Raw genomic sequence first — 15,844 nt, forward strand, 5'->3', positions numbered from 1 at the left:
TTTTTGGCTTGTTTTCTTCTCTCTCACATAATCTCTCAGTATCTCAATCTTGTTGCTCAAAAAAAAACTTAGTAAAGTTTGTCTTTTTTTGTTTTCAATTTTGAAGACTATAAATATCAATTTGCATTAGAGAGTTAGCAAAAGGATGGCATGGTTAGTATCTGCAAATTAACCCACTGGGAGAGTCGCCAGCTAATGAGACCTACATAATGAGTATTAGGATGACAAAGAGTAAAAAAGTTTCACGTGCTCTCTGGGGAGTTCAACACACAAGTTGTAGTTAGTGTTATGGGAACTAATCACACCGCGTATTTCATGTTCCCAGTCAGTTACACTGGAAACATTCTGTAAATCCCCGGGTGCTAATGGATTAATGGCTCTAAAAATCATCAAAAAAGTTTGTTTTTTGGTCTCATAAATGAGGCTACACATTTTCAGCTATGAAAAAGATTTATGGCCTCCCCTGTATAACAGGAAAATAACCTGGAGAGGAATACAAACCAAGAGTGTTGTTATTAAACCTTATGTGTAGTACGGTTTATCATGCCAAAGACTGAGCTTTTAAAGACTGAGGGGAAAAGCCATCATAAGGATCATTATAAAACTGAAGGTTTGAGATTATGAATAGCTCTCTTTGGGATAATTTGTTTATAACACTTTCTAAAGGCAAAATGTAATCTTTCCTTTTAAATCCATTTATTCATGGATATGTTCTCAGCTTCATAATAATGGCTACATGCTAATAGATCTAATGTGGGTTTTGATTTGTGAAAATTTAGAAACACACTTATATATACATTCTGGAAACCAATGTTTTACAGGTCCTAAGAAAGATATGACAAAATCATGGACAGGAATTGACTTGTTAGAGGAAAAAAAAAAAGGGAGGGAAAATATGTAGTCAACCTGACCTAAAAAGTAGAAGCAATAACAAAATATTAGTGATAAATTGGGATCTCAATCTTAGTACTGCCCCCCCAAAAAAAAGTACTTGGCCTAAGTTCACCAACTAAGGAGGCAGTACCTTGTACAGCACATATTGTAAATGGGAATATACGCCTTAATAAAAATCAAAGCAGGAATAATGTCATTAAACACACCAGTAAGTAGCTAGCTAGTACTCACAAATGCAATAAGGCAGAAAGTAACAAAGCAAACCCACACTCCTTGTACGAGTCATAAGGAGATGGATGTTCTAAAACAAAATTCTCTAGTAAAAATATCTCCCATGAGTTCTTGCTCTCTGATCAGGTCTCCTCCAGCCCCAAACTACATGAGCTCATCACACAGGACAGGCTTTTATTACTGACCTGGTAAAATTTTCAGAGTAAAACACATAGCAATATCTCAGCATGTCAATGAATTTCCTTAACTAAGCGGAATTTGGACTTTTTCAGGGAGACTGAGTAGCATACACGTATCCGTGTACCGTAAGTTGTCAGTCATCACTACTGAGGGCCGGCTTCCCCCAAACCCTCGGGAACAACTCATCCACACATAACACTCAACAGCAGGCATCTCTGCCTAGTCTCCAATGCCCACTCAAGTCTTATTTTATCTATTCAGCCATATCTGAGTCCTCTCTGCATCTGTTTAGACAAGCCACCTTCTCTACTGTGCCCTCTCTGTTAGCGTCTGCTCCTGTAGCAAAGTTACGGGATGAAGTTGCCTGTTCTGTTCAAACATGGGTTAATCAGCACCACTCCCAACTGCCAGTCACCAGAAAGAACTTACTAGATGCCTGTGAAACAGGTGCTAAACCTAGATCAGCCAGTTGCAAACCTGACTGATATTCAGTGGAAAACTTTTTAAATAGGGCCTACTCACCAAATATTATAATTCTGTCTAAGTTAAAGTCCAACATACTTCAGTTAAAATAAAACAATCCCCAGGAGCTGGTGATGACCGCACCAAGGACACACACTGATCCAGGCGCTCAGGGGCCCTGAGAAGGAGGATGCAGCACAGCTCCTAGGAAGCTGACCCAGCCTGGTGGCGAGGGCGCTAAGAACTAGACGTGATGCACATCACACAGCAATTATGACATCCGCACCCAACAATGGGAACCACCAGGTTACGACTCGAGAACGCACTCAAGTTTTTAGCACCAAGGACAGATGGGCCGATGCCACTGGGGGACACGTTAAGAGTACACCTGCACTGAGCCCAGGAGGGTAGACGGCAGGGCTTGCTGGTGCCGGGGTAGGGAGGGGCACAGAGGCAATTAACTTACCTAGAACATGGTCATGGATAGAAAAGAAAAGCTGGATAGTTAAGAAAAATCTAAAATACAAGAAGCATTGAAACTTAGAGGAGTTTGGAACTGGTGTCCCACACTATTCATTCTTAAACATTCTTGACCTGGGCTTTTTTAAACAGAATGAAAGTACTATAGTCTAAATGCCCTGTGGTAGTAGGGTAAATAATGTTAAGTTCTGTAATAAACAAAAATCTCAGTAACTTAATACACAGATGAAGTCAGACACAGTCCAGCTGGTTGCTCCTGGTCCACGGTTCCCACGTGCGCTCAGAGAGCCAGGCTGCTCCTGTCCCTGGCTCTGCCTTCCCCCAAGATCTTCTCCATTCAGCTAGTGCTGGGGTCAACACACTGTTTGTTTTTCTTTTTCTTTTAATTGGTGCACTATAATGTGAAACTTGTTGACTACAGCTATTTCTATAAAAGGCCAAATAATATGTTGGCTTTGTAGGCCAGATCATCTCCAACAGAACTACTCAAGTCTACAGCCATAAAAAGATGAGTGTGGCTGTGTTCCAATACACTTCATCTACAGAAACAGCAGCAAGGCCATGGGGCTCTGTTTCATTCACCAACCCCCAGGGCCAGGGTGCAGGTGAAGGACCACGTGGAGAGGTTTTCACCTGGAAGTGAGCTATACATCTCTTCCCTTACTCCGATCTTTGTTTTTTTTTTTTCTTTTGTTTCACTAGTGATTGAACCCAAGGCACTTTACCACTGAGCTACATCTCCAGTCCTTTCTGAGACAGGCTGCCCTAAAAGTTACAATCCTCCTGCCTCAGCCTCCAAAGCTCCTCAGATTGCAGCCTTTAGGCCTCTAATAAGCCAGAACGTCACATTCCCTACCAGAGTGAAGGGACTAAGCTATGGCCTAGTTTAAGAAAAAAAAAATTAGTTCAAGGAACACACACTTATTTCCACTTTTCAATTATATATAATTTGTTTGTTAAAATCATTTGTCTTAAGCTAATTATTTAAGTACTTACAATTGTATACTATAAAAATACAAGATATTTATTTATTTATTTATTTATTTATTTATTTTGGTGGTATTGGGATGGAACCCAGGGGCTACCTCCAGGATACATTCCCAGACCTATTTAAATTTAGTTGGAAACAGGGTCTCACTAAGTTGCTGAGAGCCTAAGTAGCTGAAGCTGGCTTCAAACCTGCACAATCCTCCTGTCTCAGCCTCCCAAGTACTGGGATTACAAGCGTGCGCCACCACGCCTGGCTTATATTTGTTTTTAGAAAATGTATTCAACTCATACAAAAAAGCATTGATTTACAAATAAATAGAAAACCATATAATGGACTAGTTAATAAGTGAGTTGATAAGTGGTCAAGATAAAGTTTGTTGATGATGCTAACCAGCTTCTTATTTTTATCAGCAAAGAGCCAGAGTGGCAGCAATTCTCAAACACAACTCGATGCCAACCGACGAAACATTTTTTCCAGAAAGTACAAGAACTTCAACTGCACCTTCACGCACACGCACAGAAGCTCTACAGAAAGCTGGGCTGGCGTCAGTGGTGCACACGATGCCAGGCACTCAGTAAGCGCAATCCCATTCCTTCTGGGTACACAGTTTCACTGTCTCTGACTGACTGCAGAGGGCTCTAGCCAATGGGACACAGGTGGGAATAACACAGAAAGTGGCCACCTGCCAACCTCCCATCTTACCATCCCATCCTGCACTGGCCCTTGCACTGACCCTGGAGGCCACGTGCCAATGTTAGCAGCGGCAGCAGCAGCAGCCTAGCTCTGGAAGGCCTGGGTGGGGCAAAGCACCCCTTTCTCCATTCCCATCTTCGTGAGCAGTACAGTCACCCTGCAAAACTGCAAGGCTCTCGAGTTGTCACAGCTGAACCTACCCCAATACGGGTCCCTACAGATTCCAGAAATGTGCTGTTTCCTTATAAATATTAAATTTAGTAATCCTTTAGAACTCACTTGGGTTTTTCGCATTTGGTTGTACAATAGACGTGCATACCTTGGCCTTTACGCCCTGTTCTCAGTCTATTAGATCTTCCCGGCCCACATTGGGCTAGAAGCAGGAGACTGACAGGACAAAAGTCGTATTTTAGGGAATTGGTCTGCTCTCCTGTGTTCATTTATACAAAATTTTTAACACCTTACGCCCACCAAGCATCATGCTGGAAGAAAAGGGCAAAAAGATGAATGAAACGCAGGCACTGCTCTCAAACCGTTCAAGGTGGTGGGAGAGAAAAGCAACCAAGCTCTCGGTGAGCAACACGATGCCCCAACTTGTGAGAAAACACTGCCGCTCAGGAAACTACTCCCCTTTCTGGAAGACTGAGGCAGGCTTCAAAGAATCGTGGAATTGTTCAGAGGGAAGATGCTGTGAGTTACAAACCTCAGGGAACAGTGCTCCAAAGGGCCTGCTCTGTGTTGAAGTGATCCAGCATACAGCCTGACTATCAGTTTTCCAAGGGGCTGTGGGAACCATTCCAAGAACAGAAGCAAAATGAAGTACGTCGTGTCACTTCCAACATGATTTCTTCAGGTACTTACAAGAAGAAATAAAACTCTAACTTAAAAAAAAAAAAGGTTCCTTAGTACATTTATAATGTGCTGGTATAAAGAAAATTCTCTAGCTTTAATCACAGTCATTATTCACGTAGGGGTAATAATATACTTCCTATGTACCTGCACTCACAGGGGAGCCAGCTCGGTCTCCTACGTGTCTCACTTTCGCTCCTGTTCAGCGTTCGCCCAACACTGGTCACGCGAGTCCAGGAGGCTCTGGACATAGATCTACTAAACACCACCGGAAACATAACTCATAGCACGCATGAACTAAGTGATACAAGTCTATCGCTTCAAAAATGCACTGTTTGGATGTTAACATGAGAAATTTCAAATGTCTCCTGTAGCTGAGTGATGTGATATTAGAAGGATAGTTATTACTAAACACTGTTGCGTAAACACAACACTATCTTGACAATATCCTTCCAAATTCGACCAAAGATGAAGCTGACTGCTAAAAATGTGAACTATATACCCTTTCCTATGTCTACTTATAGTCAATTCTTCTGTTTTACACTAACAATCAAATCTACCCATTTATTGCAAATGTTGGACATTTTCCACCATGGTAGCTTGTGATACAAAAGGAGTAACTTTTCAGGAATTTACACCTTTTATCTCCTCATCTGGCACCTCCTAAGTATGAAGAAAACCCTTAAAATTTCAAGAACCTGTCTTTTTTTTTACATACTTGCAATTTTTCATGAATATATGATGAAACAACTCTAATTTTGGTAAGAACAGTATTAATATTGAAATAACCCAAAACAAAGCCTAAATATATCAAAAGGTCATGATCACAATTAAAGCCTATGGTGGCTTATGTATACAGCCTAAATTCAGGGCAATTAAATTCAGGGCAATTAAAGATTTAAGTATATGCTGACATAACTTTAAAATATTATATTACTTTCCTGCCATTTTCCATTTTCTTGCCTTAATTTTTTTAACTAAAAAATTACCTAAATTACTCAATCTCTAAGTTGTCTCAGTTATTTTCAACGATCTTCTGAAAAAAAAAATTTGGTAAAGTGGGAGAAAAGCAAATATATTTCCATTTATCCCTGTAATTTGGGATTTAATGAAATATGTGAAGTATACTACATGAAATACCAATATAAAATATTTTAGAATAGCACTTCAAGTCTATGAACTTTTCAATAAAACGTTAATCTCATAAGGCAAAATTAACTTTTATGGAGTAGTCTATAAGCTAAAGAGATGATGCTTTCTAAAATCACAGCAAATACGAATTTGTCAATAAGAGACAACAAAATAAGTGCACACTTCCCTTGGAGAACTTTAAACGCATGTTTTTAATATGTCATAGAGGATATACGAGAGCAGGAAGAGCAAAACCCAAGAGGGTGATTGTGAACACTACATTTTATTTAAAGTGGGACAAAACAAAGGGCTGTTCCTGAATATAATACATGGCAACATATAAAACATAATGTAGGTCAAAGTATTCCTTACCCAAGATGCTTAGGACCTTATGTTTCACATTTGTGAATGTCTGGGATTTCAGAGTATCTGCACAGATTTTACAGGTTGAGTATTCCTAATTCAAAACTCAAAAATTTAAAATGCTCCAAAATATTAAACTCCAGAGTTCTATTACAAAACCATTAATGGTTAAGCCAGTATTTTTCTTAATAAAAAGCATTCTGAATTTTGGATTTTCCATTAGGGATGCTCAACCATTTAGGAGTTTCTTACTCGGGGCCTGAATTTGTGCTATATACTTCAGGTATTATTTAACTCCCTAACCCTACCAACCAGGTCTCATTGCCCTTGTTTCAAAGATGAGGATGCTGAGGTCCACAGAGATTAAGCACTAAAAGCCAGGTTCCCGCTCGGGTCTATATGCTAGACGTTACAGACTAGACGGGAAAGCTTCCAGCACACAGCCATCATCCACATGCTCTTCCACGATAATTACGTAAGATCTCATTAAATGCATCTTATTCTTTGCTTGAGGTTTCCTTAATCAGTTCTTTCATCATTCGTGTCTGCAAAATCCAAAACTGTATTTAAAGTTCTACAGTTCCAACTTCTAAGGAAAAGGAAAAGTACCAGCATATACATAATTGAAAACTCACTGTGAAAATTTAATCTTTATTAAATTATTATTCCCATGACTATAAATCATATAGATGCCTTTTGTGTATTTACAGTACTCATACAAGTCACCAAATTCCAATAAACATTGGCAAATAGAAATTATTTTTAACAGTATTTTATTTTACTGGAGGGAGGTACTAGAGAATGAACTCAGAAGTGTTCTTCCTCTGAGCTATACCCCCATCCCTTTTTATTTTTTATTTTGAAAAAAGTCTAAGTTGCTGAAGCTGGTCTCAAACCTATGGTCCTCTTGTCTCAGCCTCTCAAATACTGGAATCATAGACATGTAACACCTTATCAAGCTTAATAAAAATTATTATTTGTGTGTGTGTGTTTGTGGTACTAAGGATTAAAAGTCAGGGGTATTCTACCTTCAAGGTACACCTTAAGCCCTTTTATAATTTTTATTTTGAAACAGGCTCTAAGTTGCTGAGGCTGGTCTTGAACCTGTGATCCTCCTGTCTCAGCCTCCCAAGTACTGGTATCATAGGCATGCACCACCATGCCCAGCTAGTAAAAACTATTTCTAAGCAGCCATTTAATAAGGATAGCTAACATCCATTATAAAATTATTAATACTGACACCATTACTTCTTAAAAAAAATAGCCCATGGACCGCTGCTGATCTCTTAACCCACTCCAAATTGCCAGGAATTAATCCGTGGGAAATATCTAGAAATGTATTTCTGGCTTAATTTAACATGCATGCATTATTCACCCTCACCATGTCTCATCAAAAGCCACACTGCTTTCTCTAAAACTTTTGGGGAGTTTCTGGCTCAAATAAGTGGAAGCAGACTAGGGAAGAGAATTAAGAATATTTTGTCCTTGTAAGATAAAAATTTCAATTCCAAAGATGTATGCAATATTGCTTGGCTCTATAATTATAATAATAATTTTATCAAGTAGAATAAGTCTTGCACTCAAGTACAAGATTTTCCCAAATAGAACAACTTCCCCCCTATCATGCTTACCTTGAAGATGGCATAATAGTTGAAGCCCTGAATTTTGTTGTAAACGGATTAGTTGACTCATAATCAAAATAGTCCTGCCGATTTTCACTAAAAGCATTGGGTGATTTCAAGTCACAAGGGCTATCACACCCCCCGTTGTTGAGTTTATCAGATCTTCTGCTATCTTTTTTCCCAGTCACTCTTTCAAATAGGCTAACTTTCTCCCTTTTTTCTCTCTTATTTTCTTTCCTTACTTCAACTGATTTTGAAAATAAATTCACACTGCTGTCCCATGATTCACTGCTTTCTTCAAATGGGTTTTTCTTCCTTGGCAGTGTTGCAAACTTTTGGGGTAATGAAGCAGTCACATTTGTAAATAGATCGTTTTGTCTTCCAAAAGATGCTTCGCCTTCATCCACAATGCTGTCAGGTTGGTTCATTTTAGAAGTATCAAAGCTTAATGTTCTTCTGTGCGGAGATTTGAGACTTCCTACAAACAATTTTGTAGTTAGTACATAATCAGTGACACATTACATCACACTATTTGACATTCTGTGTGCATTCTGCTGCTTTCAGAATGAGTGCAATTAGCTATTTAAAGGTATTAACCTTAAAAATAATCAAGGAAAACAACCTTAAAATGGCAAGGTATAGCCGGCTGAAGTATCTAGGCTAATAACAATTAGTGTATTGTAGACAATTAGTAATTTACTTGGCTCAGAAACTATCACATAAACAAACTATAATGTCAAAACTAGAGGATACTGTGGCATGATAATGCTGGGAATTCTCAAAGACTTCTCATCATTAGCATTAAATTTACTTTCTTACTCCTAAACATAAAAGTTTTTTTCTAGGAACTTCATCATAAAATGGAATGTTCACTTATTCTTCAGGCTTTCGAGACAGGAAAAACAAAAGTAAAAAGAAGCAAGGGCAGGAAAGGAGACCGAGACATAGTTTATTATCACAATAAAATATATACAAATGCAGACAAGCTCTGCCTTCAATAAACTTATCAATCGGCATCGATATGTGATAAATGAGTAAATTTTGAAAAGACTACCAAGAAGTTGCAATTTTTATTTTCCAACTTTAGAAGTTGTAAAAACTAAGAGGGTAGTTACGGCCACTGAAAGAAAATGCCACTTACCACTTTCTGGAACTGCTCCAAAGGAATCTATGTGGCGTCCCAAAAGATGGGTTTGACCTACAGCGCCTGACTTCAGTTTCTCAGAAGATATGTGGGACCCAGTTAAATCAGACATCGAATGCGCAGAAGAGAGTCGCTGAGGACCCAAAAGAAAAGGCTTTTTTGGTTTTGATTTCATCTGTGTATCACCACTTGAAAATTCAGTCCTGGCTTCAGGCATGTGAGTACTTGGAATGATTGCAGAAGACGTATCAGAAAAAGTGCCGTCGTTTTTTCTCCCTTTCACCTTATCTTTCAGTTTTGCAAAAGGAGATCTTGTTTTGTCCTTCATCGACAAGTCAAACATGCTCGCTGTCATATTATTCCTCATAAACTGAATATTGACCTTTATCTCACCCCTGTTTTTGACACTTTTTCCTTGTTTGGATTCTAATCTAAACCACCTTAAAGAGAAGGAAAAAAACCGGGTTGTAATATGTAATGAAGAGAGGACAGTAGGCTGTTACATACAGACAGTTTTCTAGGTAAAGCTACTTACTACAGCTCAAGTCAAGCTGAGCTCTGAATGAGAACCTGTCGCCAGAGGATCTGTGGTTTTACTCCCTGTTAAACTTCAAAACCTGATCATTGCTTCTGCGATGTGACATCTACTGAAATAACAGGTCTTCCTGTATGATAACGTTTGTAGATAAGCTTGTAGATAACCTTTTCTTTCGTAAGTTGAGAATCACTCATCATCAACAATAGCTAATATGTTTTCATAAGGGACAGTGCCGGTAATGGCCTGAGGGCATTTTTCAACATTAAAAGACACTGAGGTGAAGACTTTGAAAGAATTCATTAATTCACATTATTTCTCAGTATTATACAGTGATGAATAATGATGACATCTTAAGAAAATTAATACTTCTATCTCAAAATATTAATTATATAAAAGTATTTAAAAACTAACAGTGGAGACCACTACTTATTTTAATAATCATTAAAATGGCAAATTATATAATTTGGATTCACATGAGTCAAAGTTTTTTTTGAACAAAATACACAAAATGAGTAAAATGAAAGAAGTGACAAATAATAAATCTTGAGAAAATTTCAAAGCAATAAAAAGCTAAACTGCTTCCGAGTAGAACTTATTCGTTTCATTTACTACTGTGGTGGTACCAAATGAAAATTATTTTTAACTAGAACCAAATCTTACGCTTTCAATCACTTCACTGAATTATGCCGTTCATTTTAAGTGATATGTAAGAAGCTAATTCTTTCTGTTTTGTCTACAGTATTTTTATCCCTGAGAAATTCTCTAGTTGTTGGTGTCAAGGTGGTCATCTTAAGGGGCAAACAGCCAAACTTCAAGATCAAGCCTATAAAAGTTTCTGCAAAGTGTTCACATTACTTAGCAATGAAGCATGATATCCATTCTCACAAACAAGTTATATTTAAATATAGCTCCAAGCACGTGTAACACATTTTCTCAGCTACAAAAGAACTCAGTCTAATTTTACATCAGTTCTTCCTCTGATTGTTACCAAAAAGACATGCACCCACTAGCATCAAATGGAAGACTGCTTTTGGGTCACAGGCCTTTCCAGGAAGGACAAAGAACCAACATCAAATATATATATATGCATGCACACACACACACACACACACACACACACACACTCCATATACACGCCAGCTACATCACATCACTGCAAGAAACATGCAAAGAAAATATTTTCTTGATTAACCAAATTGGAGTAATTAGGTCAATTAAGACAGAGGGTGGTTATATTAAAGAAAACAACTTTCCAGAATAGAATATTTTATAATAGAAAGTATTATTCTGAGATCCTAAAATGAGACAGTGCCTTATACAAAGTAAAAGGTGAAATTTTAAGAAATAGGGGCTAGAAATAAGAAATGACAGTAAATAGACTCTGTGGAATAGAAAACCATGAGCAATACAAAATCAAGTACTTGAAATGCCTAGAAATAAAGCAAGATTATATACCCAGCAATTACCTCACAGTTCTGGAAAACAGAATCATTTGGTGTGTGTGTAGGGTGCTTCTGATGGATACCTCAGAAATACTCTGCGACATCTCAGACTAGATAGACAACACATAATGCACTGTGTAAGGAATGTACCCCAAACAAACAGACCAAAGCGAGCATATGAGATGTCCGTGGGTATAATAAAGCCAATCTGAGGGAATAAATCAATAACCCAAAACACCAAAGATGGTGAAGAGAGTTAAAACTCATGGAATTACAGAAATAGGATCAAATAAAATCATCTACTCTAACATTCTTAGTTCATAGACAGGAGATTGAGGCACAGAGAATGATACATAATTTCCCCATGTCAGAGCAAAGTCAATAAGGAAAACATCTAGAGCTGATGAATAACATCTGCAGGAAAATAGAAGTTCTTCCTTATTTGAGGAACCACATGTGTTAATAAGGTTAGCCACATGGCTGCTGCGGATTACAGGACACCATATTTATTCAGGAGACCTGAGAGCCAAAAAGGAAGGCAATACAGATTTTCTGATTTTCTAGCCCTAGACTATAAGCTCCTTGAAGGTAGTTTGCCTTGCACTACCTGGAATAAATAAATACTTATTCCAGTTTATTTTTAGAACCATATTCTTAAAAGCACTAAGCTATCATTCTATACATGTGTGTCCTGTAGTTTTTAGTAGGGACCACTTAAGATTCAGATAAGCTTAAAGAATAAAGAAATTCTGTCTTTGACTACAAATAAATACAGTGTATTTTCCACACCTCCACACCAAAACCAAAAAAAGACCTGCAAAGAACTCTAACAAATACATGAATTTAGAAAGTGGGCATGACAAGTAACTGGCTGCTTTGTTTTGGAACTGATGTAAGAGGGAAGTCTTAATGAGACCTTCAAGAATCATTCCTGAGATAATATTTGTTTTCCCAGGCTTCAAAAAGATAAAATGAAGACATAGCATTTGGGGCTTAATGGATTAATGCTAATTTTTTTCCACTTCTGGAGTTCTGGATTTAAACTATATATGGCCTCTGTTCAATTTTTAGTGGGCATAAATCCATGTTCAAAAACCACCACACATGTGGGAACTATTCCCAAGCAATTGGTGCTGTGTGGTCAGAAATAGGACAAGATTGGCAGTAAGGTGCCAGAGGCCAAGACACAGGTGCAATGCAGGGACCCACACAAAAGTCCTAAACTCGACATATGTTGGAAGTCTTACCTAACTCTAGGGACTCTGATTGTTATTACTTTTCACGAGTGTTTTAAAAAAGTCAACACCACCTACTTCTATTGTTAAAAAAAAATACACTCACACACACACACACACACACACACATATATATATATATATATATGGATATTACATAATAGCATTGCCAATTTTACCATTCCATTATTAAACATTGTATTATTTCCTTACATCTCCTGCCAAAACCAATTCAGACATCCACTAAAGGGGCAGATACAGAAGTTCTCTTTCCACTTAAAGGGTCCTGGCTCAAGCCCCTTTTCCCTTCTTCCTAAATCAAAAAAAAATTTTAAGGTATAAATATAAGTAAAATAAGAATTCAAACCATCACATTTCTTTGCCTTTCATGACACAACTGGAAGACATTGTCTCCAATGTCAAAAAGTAAAAAAAGTGTCACACCCAGCAGCTTCATGGGACTGCTAGTCAGCTGGCCGCCTTCACCACTCAGACCAGTTTTCCAAAAAGCACTGGGGACTATGCGGACAAGTTTAGCAATGTGCAGAATATTAAATCTCTTTCTTGCAATACACCAGTGACTCAAATCTGTCTCGTACTGTACAGCTGTACTGGAAAAGGAAGCTATTAAATATATTAAAAATCTAGAAATATTACCAATAAACATACCTCATCAAATACGTGGTCCCCACTTATCCACAAGGAAAATGTTAAGAGTTTCATAACATACAAAAATCACTTTGAATGCAATAACATCACAAGCCCTGTTGATAGCATTTCAAAGCATTTCTCCCCCAAAGTCTAATCAATTTTATATAGATACTACAATGTGAAAATATTGCTCACATCCAAATTTATTGTAAATCTGATGATGCCAAAGACATAAATTAAAAAAAAATTAAAAGGTTATTTCAGCCTCAGAATTTTTGGGTTCACACGTGGGCCTACTTTAGCTTGAAAAATTTATGTTTTACAGGCCTGCAGTACATTATCCATTCATAAAAATACTGTTTAAGGACCGTAAGATATTTGAAGTTATATCTAAAATTTACATCTAAAACACTTTACATAGTACATACTGAGCCACCCAAATTGGCTATTTGAAACAGATTATTTGATAATTATCCATTTTTTCACTTTAAATTTGATGAGAAACCCTTCGGAGGAAGCCAATGCCATTTTTTAAATATCAACTAGCTCAGTTATTAAAGCCATTGGTAAACATGCAACTTTACACTTTTTAAAGAACTTTTTCTTCTCTTCTAAAATGTTTTCATGTCCGCAATAAGCTGAAATATTTACCATTTTCCCTCTTGCATTCCAAGTATTCTTATCTCTCTACCCCTTTACCCTAGAGGTACTAAATCAGGTAAAGACCTGATTCAGAACAAAACAACAAAACACTTCAACCAAGAAAAATCTGCAAATATGTACAGAAAAAAGAGATTTTGGTTTCAAAATATAAGAAATTAACATGAATTTAAAGGAAATTAATATTTTAAAAAGTTTTTAAAGGGTAAATAATTTCTGGTTATGGCTGAACCACCAAAGTTGTTTTGCTATCTGAAGTCCTCTTATAAGTTCAATCCATTTTTCTCCCATTAATTCCATTAATTATAAAGTTCTCTCAAACTAGGAAAACTCTAAGTTTAAGAATAAGGTATTTTTATCTATAAAAACATACTATTTTTTCAACTTAAGACATAATATCCTGTGTTAATTTATATCATTGTTTTTAAATTAAAATATCTCCAACTCATGCTTGGAAATCATACTAAAAGACCATGTTTTAATTGAAAAAGTCATTAAATCACTTCATAAGAATTTAATCATTTTCTCTAGTCTTGCTGCAGTTAATATGGTCTAAAGACACTAGCTTCGCGGAACTAATTTTGAAACAATACAATAGTTCCACTATATTGCAAACCAAAAGAAAAATGTTAGGGGTGCAGGTTGAAGTTGTATGTACATACTTTCAAAACTTTTTTTTAAATCTTTTAACAGCTTTATTCTCTATCAAGATGTGCTGACCCTGGAAAAAGGTTGTGCTAAAATAAAAGCCAACTGTGTTTGTAATACAAAAATGAAATATCAAGTTTTAGATTTGAAAATTTGTCTTTTGACAGCTAGGCAATTAAAATAAACTGGCAGCCTTAATTTTCTGATTTCCATTTCCATGGGAAATTGTGTTTGTTAGTTTTAGATCAACATTGGGATACAAGACTTATAAAAAATGAAATAATGTGGACTTTCTTAAATAATATTCATTTTCTTAAAATCCAGTGTAAAATACTTATTTAACAGATGCTTATCCCAACCAGAAATGAGAGAATAACGGGTCTTTAATCGCTCCATTTTAAAAAATGTTTCCGCACAAGGACTATTTTTACTTCAGAGTCATGCAAATAGGGTGCTTAAAACTGGTCGGATTTCAATTCGAAAACCAATGCCCCCAGGATACACACACTTTCCAGAACCGAAAATCCATATATTAAGATATAGTTATGCTCCCCAAAATTCAAAATAAATTACGTAACTTACTCTGTTTTCCTCCTTTGTTTGTCCTCAAAGATGTCATTGAGATTGATGGTCACCTGCCCTAAAAATTTATCCAGCCCCACCAGGGACCTGTGCATCACTATGAGGAAGAGAATGTATTTCTCCGGATTCCCCTGCATGAGCAATCCGGGCAGCTCAAAGGAGGCCTCTTCCTTCCAGACTGGCTCGAGGGTTTTCTCGGCTACAGAGGTGGAATACTTTTCCTTGCCCAGCTGAATGATGGTGTATGTGTCATTGGTGCCACTTTTGCCTTTCGGCTTCAGATCTTTGGCTTGGAGCACTGTGACCTGCACGTGGGTCGGGAACCACTTTGGGGCTTGCTCGGACAGCATCATCCTGCCCTTTCGGGGGCGCCGAGCTCGGCGGCGCAGGCCGTGCCCTCCCGCGGGGAGAGCCTGTCACCCCTGCATCCCGAGGGCGCCTCCCGGAGCCGGGGCCAGCCGGCCGCCCGGCCGCCCCAGGGCGAGGTCAAGCGGCCCGGCGGGGGCAGCCCGGGGGCGCGGCGGGCGCGGGCGGCCCTGGGCTCCGCGGAGGCGCGGCGGCCCGCATCCCCGGCCGCGCCGCAGGCCTCGACGCCGCCGTGCCCGGGCGGCGGGCGGCTCCCGGGCCGGCGGGGAGGCCTGGCCCGGCCGGGCCGCGGTGCAGAGGCCCCGCCCGACCGCGCGGCCTCGCCGGCCTCCGCCTCCGCGCCTCCCGGGGGCCCGCCCGGCTCCTCCTCCCGACCCCGGTAATACGAACCGCCGCGGCCCGCGGCCCGGCCGCCTCTCGCCAGCTCCCCTCCTCCTCCTCCGCCTCCTCCTCCGCGGCCTCGCGGCTCCTCCTCCCGCGCGGGGCGGGGGCCCAGGCGGGCTGGCTCGGCGAGGCGCGGCCGCGGGGCGCCGGCGGGCGGCGGGCGCGGGGCTCGGCCGGGCCGGCGGCTCCTAGCACCGGGCGGGAGGCGGCCGCGGCACTTCCGGGTTGGCCGGCTCCATGTTGGTTTCGGGAACGCGAGGGGCGGGGCCGTGGGGTCAGAGGTCGGCGCCTCCCCGGT

The 15,844-nt window shown here is 39.4% G+C and overlaps 1 protein-coding gene across 1 annotated transcript in view; it reads right to left on the reverse strand.

The window, feature by feature from the left end:
- Positions 1 to 15,149, reverse strand: part of RAB11FIP2 (RAB11 family interacting protein 2) — a gene marked incomplete at both ends in the record, with an annotated part of 37,496 nt that extends 22,347 nt beyond the window's left edge. Inside the window, 3 exons of the mRNA XM_080695218.1 lie at positions 7,906 to 8,374; positions 9,038 to 9,480; positions 14,797 to 15,149. Coding sequence (XP_080551344.1) covers positions 7,906 to 8,374; positions 9,038 to 9,480; positions 14,797 to 15,149 — 1,265 coding nt within the window. The remainder of the gene's footprint in view (positions 1 to 7,905; positions 8,375 to 9,037; positions 9,481 to 14,796) is intronic.
- Between the last annotated feature and the right edge of the window lie 695 nt (positions 15,150 to 15,844).

Source organism: Muscardinus avellanarius, assembly GCF_963383645.1.
Source record: "Muscardinus avellanarius genome assembly, chromosome: 4".
Lineage (NCBI taxonomy): Eukaryota > Metazoa > Chordata > Mammalia > Rodentia > Gliridae > Muscardinus > Muscardinus avellanarius.